At 48.6% G+C, this 24603-nt stretch overlaps 1 protein-coding gene across 1 annotated transcript in view; it reads right to left on the reverse strand.

The window, feature by feature from the left end:
• Positions 1-24603, reverse strand: part of LOC119454624 (tartrate-resistant acid phosphatase type 5) — a 185670-nt gene that overhangs the window by 31509 nt on the left and 129558 nt on the right. Inside the window, exon 4 of the mRNA XM_037716503.2 lies at positions 21613-21819. Within this exon, the coding sequence (XP_037572431.2) occupies positions 21613-21819 (207 nt within the window). The remainder of the gene's footprint in view (positions 1-21612; positions 21820-24603) is intronic.

Consider the following 24603-nt stretch of genomic DNA (forward strand, 5'->3'; position numbering starts at 1 on the left):
ACGAACAGCGACAGCTGCGAGACATTGCGGGGAAAAGCCGACAAACGTGCAACGGTAGGGTACCACACGAACTACACGGCTAGCGCGGAAGGCGAAAACCGCAAAACTGACCGCATAATGTCAGAAAAAAAAATTGCTGCCGTTTTGGCCGTTATCAGCACGGCCGACGACGAGCACGGGCCGCGACAGCCGCGCCACCGATAGTTGAAGGAGAGAGAGAAGCGACAAAGTTGAGAGAGGGTTGACAAGAAAAAAAGAAGGAAAAGCGATTTTGGTTTCGCACCCATCTCATGGATGGCGCTGCAATTCGCGTGGACAAAAAAACCAGCGGAGTTTCCGAGGCCTGGTGAAATCGCTCAACCATGCCGTTCGACATCGGGTGGTAGGCCGTCGTCTTGATGTGGTTGACACCAAGCATCCGGGACAAAGTGCGGAAGAGCGCGGAGTCAAATTGAGAACCTCCATCTGTTGTGATGGTCTTGGGAACTCCGTAACGGCTTATCCACACGGTGATTAGTCCGCGGGCAACTGACTCTGCCGTGATGTCGGTGAGCGGTAGTGCCTCAGGCCACCGCGTGAACTGGTCAACGCACGTTAACATATACCGGCTGTTGTTCGATGGGGGCAAAGGGCCTACGAGGTCCAGGTGCACGTGACTGAACCGCGAGTCTGGTGGCGTAAAGGCACCCAGTGGGCTCACTGTGTTGCACTGGACTTTGGTTTGCTGGCATTTGAGACAAGCACGTGTCAAGCGACGGACGTCGATGTTCATTCGTGTCCATAGATATCGCTCTGTGACGCCCGGCCACGGCGGCCGCATTTCGATGGGGGCGAAATGCGAAAACACCTGTGTACTTAGATTTAGGTGCACGTTAAAGAACCCCAGGTGGTCCAAATTTCCGGAGTCCCCCACTACGGCGTGCCTCATAATCAGAACTGGTTTTGGCACGTAAAACCCCATAATTTAATTTTAATGGGTCTGTGACGAGGCGTTCAGTCGCACGTATGCCGGGGTGCGAAAAGGAATGCAAGGCGTTGAAGATGCTGCGGCGAAATGGCGCTGGAACATACGGGCGAGGACGTCGGGTAGAGGTGTCGCAAATGAGTGGAGTTGCGCAGCCTGGAAGTTGGACATCTTCGAACTTGAGGGAGTTCTCTTGGAGTCGTAGAACTCGAAGTTCGCTGTCCTTGCGTGCTGTCCTGCAGTAGCCATGGCTGAAAAATCGACTGGCGGACGCTCATCCACCGTTGCGCTGATTTCTATTCGGGATTGTGCGTGAGCAACAGGATTGTCTTTGCCACTGATGTGTCGGATATCGCTGGTAAACTCTGATATATAGGCAAGTTGGCGGATCTCACGTGGAGTGTGGGAAGAGTTGGTAGCGGTCGAAAGACACGTGAGCGGCTTGTAGTCGGTGAGGATATGGAATTGCCGACCTTCGAGGAAGTGGCGAAAATGCTTGACAGCCAAATAGGCCGCCAGCAGTTCGCGACCGAATGTGCTGTAACGGCGCTATGTCTGTGAGAGCTTCCGGGAGAAGAAAGCGATCGGCTGCCAAACTCCATCGACCAAGCTGCAGGACTGCTTCAATGGCGACGTCCGAGGCATCCACGGTGAGTTACGTGCTGGCGTCGCACTTTGGGCGCGCGAGGAGTGTTGCGTTGGCGAGCGCTTCCTTGATGAAACTGAAAGCTGTGTTGGCGTTGCCTGTCCAGGAGATGGAAGCGTTCGGCTTCGTTTGACCGGACAGAAGTGCATGAAGCAGTTGCAAGATAACAGCGCAGTGGGGAATAAATTGCCGGTAACAGTTGGCAAGCCCGAGGAATTCACGTCGTTTCTTCGTAGTTGTTGGTCGTGGAAACTGTAATATAGCTTCCACCCGCGCGGCTGGTGAAGAGATCCCACGGGAATCCACGCGATGGGCAATGAAGTACAGTGAAGAAACTCCGAACTCGCTCTTCGGTCCGTTGACGACTAGTTTGTACTTGCGGAGCCGCGTGAAAACCTGACGCAGGTGAAGTTCGTGATCCACTTCGGAGGTGCTGAAGGCGAGGATGTCGTCGATGTACGCGAAGCAGCACGTCAAACCACGAAGAACCTGGTCCACGAACCGTTGAAAGGTTTGTCAGCGTTTCGTAAACCAAACGGCATACGTAGGTATTCAAACATGCCAAAAGGTGTTATTATGGCAGTCTTCGGTACGTTGGAAGGCTCGACAGGTATTTGGTGGCATGCCTTCACTAAGTCGATCTTGCTGAATACGGTGTAACCGTGCAGCAATGCCGTGAAGTCCTGGATTTGTGGTATCGGGTAGCGGTCCGGTACCGTCACGTTGTTGAGGGCGCGATAGTCACCGCAGGGTCTCCAGTCACCTGAGGACTTGGGGACCATGTGTAGCGGTGGTGACCAGGCACCAGAAGAGGGGCGGACGTATCCGAGCTCAAGCGTATGCTCGAATTCTTGCCTTGCGATCTTGTAACGGTCCGGAGCGAGACGACAAGCACGCGCAAACACCGGCGCCCCAACTGTCACAATGTGGTGAGTGACATGGTGGCATACCGGGCCTTCAAGAGATGGAGCACGGAAGATATCGGAAAATTATTCCAGAAGTGTAGACCGCGGCGGAGAGACTTTGGCACGAGCTTGCACGAGACGCAAAGGTGGTAAACTTGATGTCACGCCTTGAACTGTTAGGTGAGTCTCAGAATACAGGAGACGGCTATGTCGTAGGTCTACCACAAGCTTAAAGTGCCAAAGAAAATCTCCACCGATGATTGGTACACGCACGTCAGCGACTAAGAAAACCCATCGAAACGTGCGTCTCAACCCAATGTCAAGCGTAACGAACCTGTTAAAGGGAAACTGAGACATCCACCCAAATGTAGCAATTTGCTACAACGGAAACCCAACCGGGTTCCTCGAAAGAAAGCCTCGCAGTTGAAGAAAAATTCGTCCTGGTCCGGGACTCGAACCCGGGACCACCGCCTTTCCGGGGCAGCCGCTCTACCATCTGAGCTAACCAGGCGGCTAGCAGATGGCAGGGCGAAGTCGAATTTGTCGACAACTCGAAGCAAAGGCAAGTGTATGATGTAATAGTTCGGCGGAAATCCGCTAGGTGGAGATAAGTAATTAAAGGGAAACTGAGACATCCACCCAAGTGTAGCAATTTGCTACAATGGAAACCCAACCGGGTTCCTCGAAAGAAAGCCTCGCAGTTGAAGGAAAATTCGTTGAAGGCTCGAGCGTGCGGAGCAGCCGAGGCGCAACATCGTCGTCGTCGTCGAGACGCTGACGGCTCATAATAGTACTGAACGGGGGGCTCGTGGCCACCGGAGTGGCACCACCATGGCGATAGTGCAGAAAGGCTCCAAGCTCAATGGCACATACCAGGGGACGAAATAGAAAGATGGAGAGAATGAGAGAGAAATAAACAAAGACAGAAAGAGGGGGGGGGAGAAAGAGAGAGAGAAATATAGAAGATCACCACGAAGGCCAAAGAAAGAAAGAGAGAAATAAATAAAGAGAGACAGAAAGGCCGAGAAAGTGAGAAAAAAAGAGAGAAATATAGAAAATCACCACGAAGGTCAGAGAAAGAGAGAAAGAGAGAGAGAAAGGAAGAGAGAGACAGAGAAAAGGAAAGAGACAGAGAAAAACAGGAAGACAGAAAGAAACAGAGAGAGAAAGAAAATCAACATGATGGTCAGAGCGAAAGAGAGAGAAAGGAAGAGAGAAAAAGAGAGAGAGAAAGTCACCACGAAAGTCAGACACACTCACAACGAGCTTCGCTTACCCCCATTTTCTCGGCAATGGAAGGGCGATGTATGTGCGGCGCACTCGCACATACAGCGTACGGCGCGCAGCGACGATTTTATCGCCGTGGGCTTTATACGGAACCTCACGGCCACGACGACGACGATGACGGCAGAAATTTGCCTAGAATGTCCATATAATTCCTATCGTATTAAAACGGACCTTTCTTCGATTCATAATTTGGGCACGCGGCTGATCTTGAGCTTTCTTGACGCAGCTGGTAGCAGATGACAAGCGGCGTGCGGTTGGGCCTGGCTCACCAGCCGCTTGCAGTGTGCGGCCGGCATGTTTCCCTTACGGGTGTAGGGCGCCACGCACTTCGTCGCATTTTGTCCAAAGCAGCGATGGTACCAGCAGATGCATGTCAAGAGAAGAAGTTGACGCGCGGTTCCGCTTGATGGAGCGCTGGTTTCCCTCTCGTTGGTTCTTCAATGCTTCAATAGTGCGCGCCCATCCGCTGGACTTCCTCAAGTGACTTCAATTCCGCAATGGGATTCCCAGTCAATAAATAGCGAGAAGCTTCACTCACTTTTGCGGTGCTGTCAAAAGCAGAAATGTCCGATGCCGCGCGCTCCAGCACCATGTCTGCAAGGAGGCGAGGTTATCGAGGGGCGAGTCCCCCGCTGCTGCCAGAACCATGCCCACATTTGCAGGGAGGCGCAGGAGAAACAGTTAGCGGAGGAGGGAGTCGTCCATCTTCGAAGCCTTCTCCTCCAAAAGCTGACGCATGCCGCGTAGTAACTGCTGTGGTTTGCGGTCGTCCAGGCCTTGCGCCGTTAGGAGCGGTGGCAGGCGCTTCTGCTCGGTGAGGGTGGCGCGGCGGACGAGCTCGCGTTTCAGCGCGTCGTATGGCTGCTCGGTAGGAGGGGCGAGGATAATGTAGTGTACCTCGGCTGCTTCGTTTGGTGTTAGAGCCACAAAAACGTGATGAAACTTTGTTTCCCGGTACACGATTATCCTTGTTCAAAATTGGGTTTCTAGTCGCGCGAACCAAAGAACAGGGTCTGCAGGCCAGAAACACGGGAGCCTCAAAGCGACGGCTGAGAGGGCAGGATATTGGGGGGGTTCTTGGAGTCTCTCAGTCTGGTTGGCGTCTGTAGTCACCATTCCGTTTAACGTTGCTGTTTTTGGGATGAGCTGACAAGCTGTCGAGCATTTTTCAAGATGGACTCCGGGTCACCAAATATGTGTAGGTTAATTATATGGTCACATTCGAATGTTCATCTGTTTATTATAATAGGTATACATGATTGCGTGGCAGAAGCCCCGCGAGCGTGCAGTCTGTTCCCCTCGGAAGCGTCTGGTCTGCTCTCCGCGTCCGCGCGTAACATGATCCAATATTTATTTTCCCCGCGCTCTCCAGTCGCATACTAGGACCACTCGTGGTTGCCAGAAGCCGGAGGTGAAACTGAAACTTGCTAAACCGAAACTGTGTGCTCCCACATGTATATATACTCGACACATACTGTTCACGGGAGCCACACTACGGACACTTCTACAAATATTCAGCACTTATTATTGCGATAGCAATTATATGGACACTCCAAAGCGGAGTTCTGCCGTCGACGTCACCGTCACCGTGAGGTTCCGTATGAAAGAGGTAATCTAGTAACGCTGCTTCGGACGCTGTATGTGCGAGCTATAGTGTCCCAATATTCTAGTACACTTTAGTGCGAGCGAAAGGGCGCGCGGGACGCGCGCTTTCACGGGGAGCGAACGCACGTTGGAGAGCAAACGCGCGTTCTGCGCCGTGCTCCTTGAAGGGGTGCAGAATTGTCTCTTTCCTCCTTTACAATCACGGTATATCGAGAGAAAACGCGACTTCTTCCGACACCAGAAAGGCCGTGGGAGGGAGGGAGGGAGGGGAGGCGACGTTTAGCTGCGGCATCAAATGCGTATTTATATAAAAACGTTGCGAGGCGAGATGGTGGGTAAGATTTCCGACGCTGCTCGACATAACGTTTATAAAAAGTATCTATAAACGTTGGCTCGACGAGTGTCCCATTCAGATCTCTTCGAAGACCTCCGAGCCGCCCCCAGAGGCACCGGCAACAGTCACCAACGCCGCGCCCGTTCTGTGCGAACGGGGGAAAAATGCCGACGGTGTCGACAACAGTTCTGCGCGTTGCTGGTGCTGCTGCATGTCCAAGTTTATACAGATGTAGCGAAGAAGAGACGCTAGCAGGTTCAGCGCTACTGGATCAAAACGCTGGTGCGTCGAGCGCTCTTGATCGGCAACGGCTCTCGTGCTTGAAAGCTGTTACTGCGCTGACCGTTGTCGTTGCGCTGCTCCAAGCTCTGCCGAATAAACACCTTTAGAATTGGTGGATGTGCTGGGTAAGTTATGAAAAGTCCTGAGTGTGCACACTGTGGATCACAGTGGAACGATGCGCAGATTTCGAGGTACTGCTAATAACCACTGGCGTCCGTCAGAGGTGTAATTGCTTCGGTGAAGCAGGTCGTCGCGAATGGAGAAATGGCGAGCTTGACGGCGCAACGCACGAGTGGTGGGCTGCGATGACGGATCAGCAAAGAAGTCTATGATGGAGGCAATCCAGAGTTCCTTGCGCTGCTCAGAAGCGATGGTCCCAATGTCGATGGAAGAAACGTCAAGCTGGGATAGTGAGCAGCAGGTATTGTCGTCAGGCAAGGGAGAACGTGAGAGGGCGTCAGCGTCAGCGTGCTGGCGTCCGTTGCGGTAAAGTACGCGGATATCGTAATCCTGCAATCGAAGTGCCCAGCGCGCGAGACGGCCTGAGGGATCCTTCAATGACGACAGCCAGCATAATGCATGGTGGTCCGTGACGACATCAAATTGGCGACCATACAAATAGGGCCGGAACTTAGTAAGCGCCCAGATGATCGCCAGGCATTCTTTTTCCATGACGGTGTAATTAGTCTCGGCCTTAGTAAGCGTACGGCTTGCATATACCACAACATATTCAGGAAAGCCTTGTTTGCGTTGCGCTAGGACAGCGCCGAGGCCAACACCGCTGGCATCCGTGTGTACCTCAATAGGTGCCGTTGGGTCGTAGTGACGTAAAATGGGAGGAGACGTCAGCAAACGACGGAGCTTTGCGAACGCTGCGTCGCATTCGGATGACCACGAATGGAGGGGTCCGTTGCTTCCAAGGAGCTTCGTCAGGGGCGATATGACGACGGTGAAGTTACGAATGAAGCACCTGAAGTAGGAACACAAGCCTACAAAACTGCGCAGTTGTTTGACGGACGTCGGTTTCGGGAATTCGGTGACGGCACGAAGTTTGGCTGGATCGGGGAGGATTCCATCCTTCCAGAAGACGTAACCCAGTATCGTGAGCTGCCGCGCTGCAAATCGGCACTTCTTTAGGTTCAGTTGTAGGCCAGCGTTTGTTAGGCACGTTAAAACACGCCGGAGGCGTTGAAGGTGACTGGTGGAGTCAGGGGCAAAAACAACAACGTCGTCTAGGTAACATAAACACGTGTGCCACTTCAAGCCTTGCAGAACTGTGTCCATCATGCGTTCAAAGGTTGCTGGCGCATTACAAAGTCCAAACGGCATGACGTTAAATTCGCATAAGCCGTTGGGTGCGTGTATTGTGCTGGCTAACCTCAGACAATCATCCTAGAACTGCGATCCCGTACCCTACCATCTACCATGCCCCAAGACGCCTCCGAGCAAACGGCTCGTCCGGCACCTACTGCGTGTTCCGGGGTACCCGGTCACCGCGACCCTCCTATCTACACAGGAGCGGACGACACTGATGTGGACGAATGGCTCACGGCGTATGACAGGGTAAGCGCCCATAACAAGTGCGACGAAGCGGACAAACTGCGCCATGTTCCGTTCTACCTCGCTAGTGTGGCCAGCCTGTGGTATAATAACCATGAAGCAGAGTTCCAGACATAGTCCGAATTTAAGACTTCCCTCGCCGATGTATTTGGCCGCCATGCGGTTTGCAAGATGCGTGCCGAGCAGCGCTTGCGAGAACGAGCTCAACAGCCAGGTGAAACATTCAACAGTTACATTGAAGATGTCCTGGACCTATGCCGGAAAGTCAATTCGACTATGGCGGAGTCTGGTCGACTCCAAAACATCCTGAAGAGCATTGAGGACGACGCCTTTAACATGTTGCTGGCCAAAAATCCTCGCTCTGTGGCCGAAATTATCCTGCTGGGCCAGAGCTATGAAGAATTCCGCAGGCAGCGATCACTTACCCGTCGATCTCTACCACATGACGAACACCTCGCTGGTTTGGCTGCCATGTCCGACCAGACACCTTTGCTCGCAGAAATGAAGGCGTTCGTCCGCGAGGAAGTTACCCGGCAACTCTCGTTGATGGATTTTGCACAGCCGCAGCCGGTGCACGCGCCAACGCCGAGTTTTGCGCCTCCACTTCGCCGCGCCATCGCAAGAAATCAACGACGTTTTGCCTGAGCACCACCAGCACGTTCCGCCGGCTGCGCCTCACAGCTACTCTGAAGTCATGGCCAGGCCCCGACAGGTCCCGACGGCTGCACCACTCAGCTACGCGGAAGTCGTCACCCCAGGTCTCGCCAGCTTGTCTGCAGCGTCTACCCTGCCCTAACCGGCCGTTCAGCCGCGTTGGAATTGATCTGTATGGACCACTTCCTTTGACATCAGCTCGTAACCGCTGGGCCAATGTTGAAGTCGATCATCTCACACGATACGCCGAAACGGCCGCCCTTCCAGCAGCTGCAGCGCGCGACGTTGCCACATTCCTGCTTCGCCGATTCATTCTGCGGCATGGTCAACCTCAAAAACTGCTCAGCGATGGCGGACGCGTCTTTCTGTCAGAGGTAGTTGAAGCCATCCTCAAAGAGTGCCACGTTGTTCATCGCACAACTACGGCGTACCACCCTCAAACGAATGGCCTCACGGAACGCTTCAACCGTACACTCCGCGATATGCTTTCAATGTACGTCGCCTCCGACCATACGAACTGGGACGCCATCCTACCCTTCGTAACCTACGCGTATAACACCGCTACGCAGACCACCACTGGGTTTTCACCCTATTTCTTACTGCATGGTCGGCATCCTTCGCACACCATCGACACAATTCTGCCGTATCGGCCGGATGCATCCGGGTTCGTGCCTAGCTCTGCCACGGTGAGACATGCAGAAGAGTGCCGCGACCTCGCTCGGGCAATTATTACCGAAGATCAAGAGCGCCAGAGGAGCACTCGCGGTGACGCCACTTTCACGGTCATCTTCGATCCCGGAGCGCTCGTGTGACTCTCAGCCCCTAAATTTAACTGCCCCTGACCTCTCATAAAAAGTTGCAGTGGCTTAGCTCGGCTATGCCAGGATATACGCAGCGTTAGCAAAGGTTCAGCTGATTATTCTTAGCTTATTCTTAAGATTATTCTTAAGATAAGATTATTCTTATGAGTCAAGCTTCTCCGTTCTTCTGCGCTGTTGAGCAGCATTTGCGCTCTCCTTCTCCATGGCTATACCACACTGGCAAACGCCAGTCAGACATGCGCCGCCCTGGACGAGACATTGTCCATGTCGACCGTCTAAAGCCTTACTACGACCCGCTCATCGTGATGAACTGTTACGTCGCCGGGCGGGTCCCTTATCGCTCCCGGGGGTGATTGTAGCGAAGAAGAGACGCTAGTGGATCAAAACGCTAGTGGGTCGAGCGCTCTTGATCGGCAACGGCTCTCGTGCTTGGAAGCTGTTACTGCGCTGACCGTTGACGTTGCGCTGCTCCAAGCTCTGCCGAATAAACACCTTTAGAAACTGATAAAACTACTTGTAGCGGGCGTTGATCCCGGTGATCGTGAATTTGTTATTTGTGTGCGCATACCAATTCGTACGCTGGTGGCGCACGGCGCATACGCTGCCAACATGCCTCATGTTAACTCCGGCGCGCCGCGGGAGATACGCAGCCAAGACGCCCCTTTGTGTTATCGTTTTCGAAACATGTTTTTCTTGGCAAATAAACTAGTTCTTGCCCCAAACTTCAAGGAGTGTAGTCTTCTTTTCGCTCCCTCTTGGGGCGAGTACGCTACATACTATGCTTGCTCCGTATAGCTCTCTACTAATTTGCTATCGCAATTGACGCTTCGCCGTTCGGGTGAAACTGCGACAATTATTTTATAAATATCTGAGTACACGGTTCACCGGCGTTACCCCGATGCAGTGGCGTAGCCAGAAATTTTGTTCGGGGGGAAGGGGGGGGGGGGGTCTCACGTTGCAGCGCGGCCTCCTCCTCCTAGAATTTGTCGAGGGATCATTGTCATTGTATATTAGATGCTTCGATCATTGTCACTGTCATTGTATATTAGATGCTGCAAATGAATTATTGAACGCTACGCACTGTCAAGTAAGCTATGTATTTTTTCCATAGAATAATATATTCCTATGACCCAAAAATAGTGGCAGATATTCTGATATCAATTCTTCCGCGCTTTTTTGTCTATTTAATCAGTTGTGCAGAAGAAGACGCGCCTCCGTCCAGCGGCATCGCCAACGCTCGGCCCCACTCTGCTCGCGCTGTTGGTCTCTGGTGTCTTTGGAGAAGGTGCTCCACGCTGCCTCGCCGTTCTTGGAACACGTAGCGGCCTTGAAGGACACCGCCAATAAACCTCTTCTCAAAAGAAAGAAAATGTCACACGAGCTTTAGAACACTACCAGCAAATCAGTGCGTGCAGCTGATATGAAAAACGTAAAGGCCATGAAAAGAACAAGTTGAGGACAAATATTGTGATGAATGTTTGTCATTCAAGAACCTCGTTTACATTTTTGTACATGTGCAACGGCCAGGGAAAAACCTCAATGATGCTGTCATTTGTTGCAATAGATTGCGCAGGAGCAGATGTTACCGGTCGTGTATTAATTGTACTTACACCGAGATTATAGTCGCAACAGTGAATACATATAAAAAGTTCGCAAAGAGTTTCGCAATATATACATTATAAATTCGAAGATAGAATGCAATATACAAAGATACAACTTGATCAAGTGCAGAAAAGTGACACTGGAAACAGTTCACTACTTCTATATACCACACCTCGCAACAAGATATTTAAGTATACGTATAAGTCTCCAATAAATCTACGTATTTAAGCAAACTTCACTGTATATTGTTACGGAAGGATAGGAGGCAAGAGAAGAAGAAGAAGATCGAGAGACACTGGCTGCTGCGTGTTGTTGCTGGTCAGCCATCTTGACCACGCTAACCCTACTTGTGTATATATTGTAAATACATCCAGTCTATACTCCCAACATCCCCGTAACACATTGGTCCGAGGTGCGGGGTACCAAGGCTGGAAACGGAGCTCCGCAGTGGACGTCGCATCACCGTCCCCACCATGCGTCAAACACGACAAATAAACGTGTTGCGCAGTCACATATACTTAACTTTACGCATAAAAAGACAGATGATCCAGGCACGAACAAAACTATGATCGCAGAAATCGTGATATGTACTTGGGCCATGCGGTGGTAGCGACCGCAACATATGGGTAGAATAATAGCGGAATAATGCCGAAATCAGTACGAAACTGTGTAATTTAACTGCCTGCAGAGCGGCAACAAAAATTCTGCATCCAAAATTAAAGAAGGGTATTGTTTCGGTTCAAAAAAGAAGCGAAAGGAGGTAGCTCAAAAGGAAAGAAAAGCCCAAACGAAAGCCACAGATGATGCGGCAAGTTGAACTACCCAATATCCGAATGTGTTTCTTGGGAAACGCCGCGTGGGCCGGGCTTTCAATGAGCAAAGTCGGTCAAAATTGGTTATTGATGCCCTCGTAATTTTTGTATTCGCGTGATAATTTTGGTCATGATGCTAATTATTAGAATAAACAGCGAACATTTCTGCGGTTTTAAAAGCTAATGAACAGTCATACGTTTTTATAATTACGAGTTTATGGACCTGATGGAACAGAGCTTTTTCTTGCATTGATTTTTGCGGCTTTGCTATCTAAAGGACAAACTTAGCGAAGCGGTCAATGACTTCGGACACGTTGACACCGACGTCTCTGTGGGTGTATAGAAGCTCCAGCCTAACCATGCGTTCCTCAGAAATTGTAGAGCGCAAGTATTTTTTTTAAATCTAATGTTAAAAATATTCTCTCTGCGCTGGCAGTGGTCACTGAAAGGGTCACTAGAATCTGCAGCAGTTGGTACACATTTACATAGAACCTGCGGTCGCAATGAGAGAGGGCATCTATTCCGGTTCTCAAACCTAAAAACAATCCTTCGATATCGTTGGCATCCTTGTTTAGGTACCTTGCACAAACAGTAAGCTGTTCGATTCCAGCAATATCCGCCGTTTCGTCAGCAAGTATAGAGAAGCAGCCTGCAGCGTTTACTTTTGAATCTAGGCTTTCTTTGATAATTTCACCACAAACTTCTATAATTTGGTATTGTACATCTTGGCTTAAATACGAGGCATTACTGGGGCAACTTTCCAAATGGTTCTCCAGATATGTATCTTCACAATCAGCTCGCGTGCGAAGAAGCGCTCTGAAAATACCAGTATTTTCAGCGGGGGCTTTGCTGAAATCCATAGGACCACTGTCCCTATGGCCACGGAGAGCCAGACGTTGTCGACCGCAAAAAACAACAGCCTCAATAATAGGCCGCTAACTTTCTTCTGTTTTCGTTATTTTACTATGCCTGCCCTTGTCCAGCTGATCGATCACATTGGGTGCGCTTCCTGAAAACGGTAGGAGAAAATTATCAGCTGCTAGCTGACAGTCACGGTGATATTTACTATTTTCATGTGCGTTGAAGATTGCGAGCGCGTGCTTACGTTTCCGCAACGGCTTGGATACGAGGGTTCCAGTGTGCGCATGTTGACCCAAGTATATAAGAACGTTAAACCAATAAAGTTCCAGAATTGAAAATCTAAAGCACGCATTTGGAAATGTCAGTGCACTAGTCGCGTCAAAAGTTTATGACAACTGTATACCCATAAAGTCTCGGAATTAAAATCCACGCCCTCCATAGGTTCCGCGGCCGCTGCGAGATGCCCCAACGCACCCGATCGCTATCGAAAAGCCCTTGAAAGTTTATGCTCAGATGGGGCTCCCTGCGTTATGTGACTCCAGGTGCAAGGAGCCCGGGTTCGCAATGTTCCTGCCCGAGTTCGCAATGTTCCTGCCGAAATGGCTTTTCGAGCGTGAAAAAGATGTTGAAGACAAAATACAGAATAATTCCTGGCGCCGGTGGTTGTTTTGGTCGGCGCTGCATGCCAACACGAAAAAAATTTGGGAGGGGGGGGGGGGGGCTGAAGAACCATCAGACAACCCCCCCACTACAACTACTGCGCCCAGCTTCCACGCACCATCATCGTCAACTGTGTCGTCACATCGCAGTGGCAACTTAAGCGGCTGTCTGAGCGTCAGCCCGTCTAGTTGGCACGGAAGCAGCATTTGCAGCACCATGGCTCATACAGCGCACCTTTCTACTTCGCAGGCGATCTTCGCGTTCTTGCTGATGCTGTGTCCGTGCACAGTGTACTCGGCGCATTACCCTTCGCAACCACTGCTACTGTCAAGCAAGGCCAGAATCTACCAGCAGACCGGCAACTATCTCCACATCGACCCACTACAACTACTGCGCCCAGCCTTCCGCGCACCATCATCGTCAACTGTGTCGTCACGTCGCAGTGGCAACTTAAGCGGCTGTCCGAGCGTCAGCCCGTCTAGTTGGCACGGAAGCAGCCTTTTGCAGCACCATGGCTCATACAGCGCACCTTTCCATTTCGCAGGCGATCTTCGCGTTCTTGCTGATTCTGTGTCCGTGCACAGCGTACTCGCCGCATGACCCTTCGCAACCACTGCTGCTGTCAAGCAAGGCCAGAATCTACCAGCAGACCGGCAACTATCTCCACATCGACGCACTACAACTACTGCGCCCAGCCTTCCGCGCACCATCATCGTCAACTGTGTCGTCACATCGCAGCGGCAACTTAAGCGGCTGTCCGAGCGTCAGCCCGTCTAGTTGGCACGGAAGCAGCCTTTTGCAGCACCATGGCTCATACAGCGCACCTTTCCACTTCGCTGACGATCTTCGCGTTCTTGCTGATGCTGTGTCCGTGCACAGCGTACTCGGCGCATGACCCTTCGCAACCACTGCTACTGTCAAGCAAGGCCAGAATCTACCAGCAGATCGGCAACTATCTCCACATCGACCCACTACAACTACTGCGCCCAGCCTTCTACGCACCATCATCGTCAACTGTGTCGTCACATCGCAGTGGCAACTTAAGCGGCTGTCGGAGCGTCAGCCCGTCTAGTTGGCACGGAAGCAGCCTTTTGCAGCACCATGGCTCATACAGCGCACCTTTCCACTTCGCAGGCGATTTTCGCGTTCTTGCTGATGCTGTGTCCGTGCACAGCGTACTCGGCGCATGACCCTTCGCAACCACTGCTACTGTCAAGCAAGGCCAGAATCTACCAGCAGATCGGCAACTATCTCCACATCGACCCACTACAACTACTGCGCCCAGCCTTCTACGCACCATCATCGTCAACTGTGTCGTCACATCGCAGTGGCAACTTAAGCGGCTGTCGGAGCGTCAGCCCGTCTAGTTGGCACGGAAGCAGCCTTTTGCAGCACCATGGCTCATACAGCGCACCTTTCCACTTCGCTGACGATCTTCGCGTTCTTGCTGATGCTGTGTCCGTGCACAGCGTACTCGGCGCATGACCCTTCGCAACCACTGCTACTGTCAAGCAAGGCCAGAATCTACCAGCAGATCAGCAACTATCTCCACATCGACCCACTACAACTACTGCGCCCAGCCTTCCGCGCACCATCATCGTCAACTGTGTCATCACATCGCAGTGGCAACTTAAGCGGCTGTCGGAGCGTCAGCCCGTCTAGTTGGCATGGAAGCAGCCTTTTGCAGCACCATGGCTCATACAGCGCACCTTTCCACTTCGCTGACGATCTTCGCGTTCTTGCTGATGCTGTGTCCGTGCACAGCGTACTCGGCGCATGACCCTTCGCAACCACTGCTACTGTCAAGCAAGGCCAGAATCTACCAGCAGACCGGCAACTATCTCCACATCGACCCACTACAACTACTGCTCCCAGCCTTCCGCGCACCATCATCGTCAACTGTGTCGTCACATCGCAGTGGCAACTTAAGCGGCTGTCCGAGCGTCAGCCCGTTTAGTTGGCCCGGAAGCAGCATTTGCAGCACCATGGCTCATGCAGCGCATCTTTCCACTTCGCTAACGATCTTCGCGTTCTTGCTGATGCTGTGTCCGTGCACAGCGTACTCGGCGCATGACCCTTCGCAACCACTGCTACTGTCAAGCAAGGCCAGAATCTACCAGCAGACCGGCAACTATCTCCACATCGACCCACTACAACTACTGCGCCCAGCCTTCTACGCACCATCATCGTCAACTGTGTCGTCACTTCTGTCAAGCAAGGCCAGAATCTACCAGCATCCCGGCAACTATCTCCACATCGACCCACTACAACTACTGCGCCCAGCCTTCTATGCACCATCATCGTCAACTGTGTCGTCACTTCGCAGTGGCAACTTAAGCGGCTGTCGGAGCATCAACCCGTTTAGTTGGCACGGGAGCAGCATTTGGAGCACCATGGCTCATACAGCGCACCTTTCCACTTCGAAGGTGTGTAAAAACTTTCCTCTTTATGCTGAGAAAAGTGACGACTCATTCTTGCTATTGCTTCCGTGTCAACAAGTGCTCTGTGAATTTGTCCGAGATTGTTTCTCTATGGCGTTGCTGTTAATGCGCTCAGGTGACGTGGAAAATAATCCGGGTCCTACTACACGTACTTAGGCATTACCTGAGCTGCAGACTTTGCCTTCCAATTCTTCTGAGGAGATGGAAGTTTCTTTCCGTCTGTTAAAAAACCTTCAGGATCGTTCTGTACGATCAGCTAAGGATCAGGCCGAGTTGGTAAACGACGTTAAGGTTATTAAGGTCGGTCAAAAGAACATCGAGACCAAAATCGAATTTATCCAAAATAGAATAGACAACCTTGAAGAAAAAACACAGGTTTTAGACCATCTCGATGATGAATTTACTGGCATTGAGGCGGCGGCACACGCCCAAACCACTCGGCTTGACTCTTTAATACTTTGCGTTGATGAACTTGAGGTCAGATCGCGACGCAATAACCTCGTTTTTTATGGCAGCTGTGACTCTCGCGAACCGTGGGAAGAGCCCGAATCAAGCATAAGAGAGGCATTAACCGACTTAATTGACAAACTGCCTGACATAGCAATCGAACGTGCTCATCGCATTGGTCATTACACGCCGAGTAAGTGTCGCCCAATTGTAGTTAAATTCACCAGCACGAAAACCAAAGTACTTTCCGCGCGCGCAAAGCTCAAAGAAAACGATATTTCAGTTTCCGAAGATTTTTCGCCTGCCACTCGCAATATCCGTAAAAAACTAATTGAGTACGCTAAAAGCCAGCCCCAACGATGCCCTTTCCAGTTAAGGTACACCAAACTAATAAAGAATAAAAAACAGTTCGTCTATGATGGTGTCTGTTGCCGGGTGGCTACAGACACCATCAACGAGCATGTGCCGTCTGAACCACGAGACAACGGCCGGCATGTAAACTCGCAGCACATTCCCAGTTAGGAAAACGTGAGGGGAAGTGGACGCAAATCATGCGTCGTATCTGTATTCTTTACTAATCTTCGAAGCATCATTAGTAAGCGCGCTTCCTTAGCATCTGCCTTAGATACTTGCAATGCCGACATTTTTGTGCTTACCGAAACGTGGCTACATTCACAGATTCAAGATAACGAAATTCTTCAAACTGCGCACCATTTTTCACTGTATCGTTGTGACCAAACAATGCGTCAGGGAGGCGGCGTGCTCTTTGCCATTTCCAAAGATTTCCCATCTCAGTGTATTCATGTGAATACTGACCTCGAAATGGTTTGGGCCATCATTGAAATAAATCGCGAGAAGATATTCATTGGTGTTTGCTACCGGCCCCCCACTTATTTATCTAATTTCGTAAATGAGATGCATGATATCATTAACATTGTTACATCTCGTCATCCCACATTACCTTTATTTTTGCTCGGCGATTTCAATCTACCTAATATAGTATGGAACACAGAACTTCCAACTTTACAACCATTTTCGTCATTAGCCAATGAGTTTTAGACATATGCTCTGTCTTTTCATTTTCACAAATTGTTACACAACCCACGCGAACTACCGAATCCGTTGCGAACACACTTGACCTTGTATTAACATCACGGCCTCACCTAGTTTCCGAAATCACATATTTACCTTGCTTAAGTGACCATTCGACACTTTCGTTTGACATAGATATTTTGCGACCGAAAACCGGTAAAAAATTCAAATCTTTTAGAAACTACGCAAAACAAAATTTTGAGCCATCAACGCCGAATTATCTGCTTTTCTAGACGTATTTTTAAACAACTTCGACAGTCGTAGCGTTCAGATCAACTGGAATATGTTTGCTGCAAGATTGCTGAATTAACAAACAAATACATCCCACTGCGCAGCCTTGCATGTTATCAAAACGCCCCATGGTATAACATCCGTCTCAAGCGCCTGTGTAATAAGAAGAAACGTCTGCACAAATCATCCAAACGTTCACCTACCAACTACCGGTGGAATAAATACAAACAGGCGGCAGACAAGTATGTAGCCGCACTTAAACAAGCCAAGGATCACTTTCTTGGCAATACTTTGCCATAAATGCTTAAAACCGACACCAAGAAATTCTGGCGCGTCATTAACCCCAAGGCGGATGACATCATAACCTTGATTGACAGCACTGGAAATGTTATCCCAACTAATGAATGTGCGTCCTCACCTAATGATGTTTTCACACACAACTTTTCATCAAACACAGACCTTACTCTTCCATCCACGCACTACGATTACCAAGCAATGTTTCCCATAATCATTGTGCCAGCAGGCGTCGTATCAATTATTTTATCTTTAAAACTGTCTTCGGCTCCAGGACACGACTTAATAAACGCGAAATTTTTGAAAAGCACTAGCTGTTACTCTTCCATTTTTCTAGCAATGATATTCCAACAGTCGCTAGACAAAGGTTCTTTGACTGCTGAATGGAACGCAGGGAAGGTGATCCCACTCCATTAGTCGGGTGACAAGCATTCTCCATATAACTACCGCCCTATCTCGCTCACTTCTATTCCATGTAAGATGCTGGAACATATACTTGCCTCTAATCTTGCTAGCTTTCTTGAAACTAATTCATTCTTTTCACCATCGCAACATGGCTTCCAGAAGACATACTCATGTGAAACACAACTAGTTTTATTTACGCATAAGCTAAACGTCATTCTTGACCACTCTTCAACTTCCGACTGTATATTCTAAGGCTTTTCCAAGCGTTTGACTGAGTGTGCCATAATCTTCTAATGTTTAAGCTGCATCGAATTAACATTGATCCCAGACTGCTTGCATGGCTCGAGTGCTTTCTTTCTGACCGTTCAGTTTGTCTTTGCTAATGACTCAAACCCACAGCCAAGCAGAGTACAGTCAGGCGTACCTCAAGGGTAGGTACTTGGTTCCCTCCTTTTCTTAATTTACATAAATGATCTGCCCTCTTGTGTTTCCTCTAACATACATTTATTCGCCGTTGACTGCGTAATCTTCAGGGAAATAATATTCGACACTGATACATCTTCTCTTCAATCCGACCTTGATGCTATTTCTACTTGGTGCCAATCATAGTCAATGGAATTAGATATCAAAAAATGTAAATTTATGCGTGTGTCCAGAACTTCTAACCCGCTACCTTCTTACTATGTTAATAATCTCCCCTTAGACCCTGTCGCATCCTACAAATGTCTTGGTATCCATATTACTAGCAACCTCTCGTGGTCCATGCACGCTTCTTACGTAATTAAAAATGCTAACCGCATGCTGGGATACCCAAAACGCAATTTCACTAAGGCACCCTCTTCCCTAAAATTAATGCTATACAAATCACTAGTCCGCTCAAAGCTTGAGTACGCCGCAGCAGTTTGGAATGCCTTTCAGAAAAAACCTAATTCACTCATTAGAAATGGTACAAAATAACTCTGCTCGTTTAGTTTTTTTCTAATTATAACCGAACTGCCTGCACTTCCGTAATGAAAATAAACCTTGGTTTGCCATCTTTAGCCTCTCGCCGTAAAGGCCTTAGGCTTTCACTTTTTCATAAGATTTTTCATCATACTTCCCTTAGCGACGAACTAATCTCCCTCCTCAATACATTTCATCAAGGTTAGATCAGAGTAACAAAGTTGGAATTTCATTATGCCATACCAATGTCATGTCTCATTCATCCCTTCCGCGCACATCTGCAGAGTGGAATCACCAACCCGCGTCAACCGCCACTATTGCTCACCATCAGCATTTCATGGCAGTATTAAATAACATTGTATAAACAGGAGCATTTGTGTGTACTATAAAATTGTATTACTCTCTTGTATTACCGGAACACTGTATTACTGCACTGTATGCACCGTATGACATTTTATTAACCAGCACTACAGGAACAGTTAGGTAAATATTGTATAACCGAGAGTCAACTATTTCTGTACTACTAACCACTTTGCTGCACTGTACTTTTCTTTCTTCTGTATTTGATGTAACTACTCCCCTCTGTAATGCCCCTGGCCCTGAGGGTACACAAAATAAATAATAATGTGGCGTCTGGCCGCGGACAGTATTTTATATGGCACATGTTGTTGCATTCAATGTGTCTTGCACGTAATATGGCCCATGTCGGCGTGAAAGAGCTTTATTGAAAGCCCTGTTCCCTCAGCACAGCCGCGCGATGCGCTCTACCCATTCGACAATGTGGTCCAGGTAGGCTGGAAAGCTGTTCGAGCCCTAGAAACATAGACAGTCAGCCTACGTTGAGTGTGTGATGTACACAAAGAATGCTAACGCATTGAAAAGAGCTATCGATTTTGAATGTTGGTTAGTGTGCTCATAGCGTCTTCTGTACATAAGCGTCATTTGTAGGTGTACTCGAGCCCTGTTTCAAATAACAGTATTCGGAAGAACTAACACATGTGTCGTGTACTCTGTCTGTCCCGTGTGATAGTGCAGTTTTATTTCAGTATGTCCATGTGATAGTTGCGCTACACCGAAAAGCTATGCAGAACTGCTTTAAAGCCAGGTTAACAGAGCAAGGCCACTAAGGGGACGGAAGAGAGAATAGAGCGCTCTGTTCTCCCTTCCGTCCCCTTGGTGGCTTTGTGCTGCTAACCTGACTTTAAAGCATGCTTTACCAACAAGCCCAATCTTACACCCTATCCAGAACTGTCGTTTTGGGGGGAAGGGGGGGGGGGAGAAGGAGCATTATAGGCAACAGCTAGTGCTTATTTCTTGCTGTTTGTTTTCATACATTACGTGCTGCAGAATCCCAGTCAATTACTAAAGCTCTTCGTCCAACGTGAAAGGAAGTTGAGACACGCTTTGACAATCTCTGTCACCTCTGTAAGAGCTCCGATCCTAGCTTCTGGTGAAATAGCAAACACTGCACTGCGGACACGACATTGGTCGTGTAGGTCAGAGCTATACGCGCAAGGGAGGGGAACTCGGAGGAAACTCGCCGTCTTCCGTCGTCCGAAAGGCCAGGGGGAATGGGAGGGAGGGGAAGCAACGTTGCACATTAGCAGCAACTGCTGATTGCGCGGCCTCACCTGAGGGGAGCCAACGATCGCGGATCAATCTCACGCGCGCAAAGGAGGAAAATAGGGAGGCAGAGCGCTGTCTTCCGTCACGTGCATGGTCTCGGGGGGAGGGGAGGGATGGGGGGTCGGCGTTGTACTCAACCAGCAACTGCGTTTTCCGCGGTCGCATGCGTCCTCTCTTGAAAGCGATCTGCAGAGTGTAGGTGTGCGGACGGCTCATACCTTTGTGCGTGCTGTGTTCTCGCCGCTCAATTTGCGTTTAATTAAGCGATAGACAGCACGAAGGTTACTTCGCTGGCTGATGCAGCCGCGCTTCCTCAAGCCAGCGTATTGACAGCCAGTGTCCGGTGCCAGCTAGTGCAACGTGTTCATGTTTGCCTGTACGCGCTGTTAATTTAGTTAGTAAGTGAATGTTTCTGAGTTTATACGGCCCATTTATCTTTACTTCGTATAGCTGTGTACTAGTTTACTAATTTGCTATGGCAAGCGATCCTTCGCCTTTCGCGCGAAGCTGCCACCATTTTCAATAAAAAATTCTTCTAGCGCATAGGTGGACGCTACGATTTCATTCCTAATAAGCGTAGATAGGTGTGAAGTTCGATTCTTCACCGGTCTTTTCTGATCTTGATAGATACAGTGACCACACAAGATGCTAGCCGCAGCACAAGTTAAGGTTAAGGTACTGACATTACGTTGTTGCTAATGTGAAGCGCGAACAGAGTAAGCGAATTACTTAATTTATAGTTACGTGAGTGGATTCTCACTTTGTCCCATGCCCTTGCGGGCTATTTAGACATCCTAATGAAGCTTTACCTACGCGAACAAACGACTACCTAAACTGAGAGCCATACTCGGATGTATATTGTTAATACGTACCGCAAGAATTGCGAGTATTCAAAGCTACGGGCATTCCTACCGCGTTACTCCGATGGTCCCGTGAACGCTGCCACATGCGCTTTATCACGATTAGATGTCGTGTCGACAATCACATTCAACCATCAAAGGGTATGTATCGTTTCTACCAATTTTCTTAAAACCGTGTCAGTTGACTTGGAGCACCTGGTAGGTTCCGTGTCTTGACAGAATAAACTTGCATCGGTGGAAAAACAGACCACCGTGCAATGAATCCTTTACGGACGACTAACTTGGTCTGTGCGAGGGTTTTGTTGATCCAGCGAAACTGTCGGTTGTAGAGCGCCTCGTTCCTGTTCCGCACCACAGGTTGAGACTCTTCATCGTCAGGATCTGTGTTCCCGCAAAGCAACACCGTGTCCAGCATCAGGATATCCAGAGTCTGGTTAGCCGCACCCGGGATCTGGTAGGTTTTGTTGTAGTAGTAGAACGGGAAGTGCCTGCAGCATAAAAAAATTGTAGCATTACCACATGGAGGAAGGAAAAAAACTAGGAGGGAGCGTCACGTGACAATCTTGAAGCCTAGTCATAAAAAATTTAGAAGAATGGGATGATGGGAAATAGGCCCTCACGTGATAGGCAAGCGGTAGATTTTACTCGGCTCGCTTCGGTGGCTTTGGTTTCGTCTGCTGCGGGCGTTTCGGAATATGCGCACATACTCGGCGTGGCAAACGCGCGCCGAGGCTAGTGAAGGAATTCGAGTGTGTGAAGCAGTTGAGTCTCGCCGCTTAATTAGCAGACAGGCGCCAAGGCTGTTGCAAACGAAGGCGTAGGTTAACCGGCATTGCGCCCAACAACCCGGGAGGACCACCTCAAGGACGACTGGTTGCGTTTCGGTGTGGTTTCAGGGAAACGAGGGAACCTTTCGCCCTGCAAACGTGTGAAGGCAACCAAGCCGCCCTTCCGACGACGATTCGTTGCATTTGACGACGTCTTCTGGGAAACAATGATGCCTTCCGCCCCCGCAAAAATGTGCAGGCGATTAAGCGAGCGTACAGGGTCAGAAGTGACTGTTTTCCCACGGGAAAAAAATTCGTCCCGTCTTGTGCCCAAGGATGAACTGGCGAGCCGGAGACTCCGAACATATTTAGGGCCGTGCGGGCCTGTAGTTAAGGTAGCGCAGTCGGCAATGTTGCTCTGCTGAAAGTCTTCGGCCTCTTAGCAGACCGGCGAGAACTCCCTTCAGCAGTAGGCGCACCTGTGTGAAGAAGTGTTTTGTGCCAGGATTCCCTAATCGAAAAGAAAATCGGCGCGATGGCCTGTCCTTCCATAGGTAAGCACAATGAATGTTTCTTTTATTTATGAAAATGGAACTGCAATATTCGCGATCGTTATTGACTACGTGCTCGTGTGAATTATAACTGACTAAATAGTGGTGCAATACTATTCAAGCCATTTTTTCCAACTTCGTCATAATTCCCGCTAAGTGTTAAACATTTATTTCTCTTTAAAGTACTTTTATCAGCTAGCGCACACTCCGAAAAAGGTACGATGTGAAACTATTTATTGTCGAAGAATTACATTTCCTGCTATAAAAGTTATTATTGACTGAATTTTGTATGTATTTCTTGTGGCTGAAAACAATCAAAATTGCAATAAAACTAATTAATTGAAGAAATAATTGAAAGATTAGTCTTCACATAACATACCAAGTTTTGCAATAGTCGCCAAGAACAATAATTTTGTAGAGAATATTCTGCTCGTAGTAACTCGGCTTCTGACTGCAAAGTTCAAACATCATGTTGCAAAGTTCAATCACTCCCCATGTTGAAAGTAAATATCAATTTATTTTTTTGTCAGAAGATATGATGTTGGTTGACATATCTTAAACAACAGGTAAATGACAGTTGAGAGGAAATAACACAGTTTTACTTTAAATTACAGGAGTGAACATCATTTTTATTCATTTATTAGTAGTACCCTGAAGGCCTGGAGGCATTACAGAGTGGGCATTACATTACATTATATATGTGTTACAGCTACATCTTTGATATTTTTGTGTGAAACATGCACTGCAAGGTTACTACAGCTTCATTTTCCCCGAGTTTCAATTAGCTGTATGTGTATTTTACAAGCACACTTAGATCAAAGATAGTTTTCTACACAAGGGGATGCGGTGTGTAGGGAAAGCATGCACAGATCATGCGAGGTCTTTTGCATGACTCTGCAAAGGTTGTGTAAATGCATTCCACAGCAAATGTTATTGTTGGACCTTAAAAATATCTGGCGGGTTATTATTTAACTGCAGACGCTTGCAAAGGACGATGCCACAGCAATGAGTCAACCTTAAAATGAAGCAGCTACATCCACGGGAACATAACAGCATCAAGTTGAGCCAGTAAGTTGATGCACAGCTGTATGCAGCTGCAAAACGGAAACATGCAGCTGGAAACATGCATAATGCATGTTTCGAGTTTGATCAAACCTTTTTCATGACTGTGGTAGATGTCCCCCACCATTCCTGAAGTGAAATATGGTCGCAAGCCACAATGTATATGGACATCTCTGAGGGCTTGTCTGATTGATGTGCTAGCAGAGGGTACTGCTACATCTGCTAGCGCGTCCTTGACTGATTCAGACATCGCTGATGAGCCTTCCGCAATCCAACATGTCCTGGCATGTTTGATTGTCGTAATGATTACAGAGCTTGCTTAAGACATTTTCTCACATGTGTGCCTTGGTTCATTCATGTTCTCATCTGCTTTGCAAAAATCTGGCGTTCCCCTTTAATATATATTTTGGATTTCACATTTAAATTAATTATTTAAGTTTCAAAAATGCATATGAGACTGTCATACAGCTTTTTGTAAGATGTTTTCAACAGATTTAAAAGATCTATTAGTAATGCTCAGAATGAAGAGAAAGAACTGTTCAACCCATCATTGGCTACATTACAGCCCTTTTTTGACACAGGTGACAAGCATACTGCGTTCAAATTTCATTGTTAACACTGGCAAAAGCAAGTGCTAATGAATGAAAGCCATATATGCTACATCATAATCTCATTTTATTCAATCTAGGATAAGTACAAGATAAGGAAAATAAAACAAACTGCAGCAAATCAGTGCTATGTAAGATGAAAAAACACTTTTTTTCAGTAAAGTTGGAATAAGGAAAACACACTCCTTCTCTGAATTATACTTCAGCCATGTCCTCTCATTACACACATAATTAACACCCTTGCTAGGCTCCAACATTTACAACAGTAATAAAATTTATAACAT

Source organism: Dermacentor silvarum, chromosome 5, assembly GCF_013339745.2.
Source record: "Dermacentor silvarum isolate Dsil-2018 chromosome 5, BIME_Dsil_1.4, whole genome shotgun sequence".
Lineage (NCBI taxonomy): Eukaryota > Metazoa > Arthropoda > Arachnida > Ixodida > Ixodidae > Dermacentor > Dermacentor silvarum.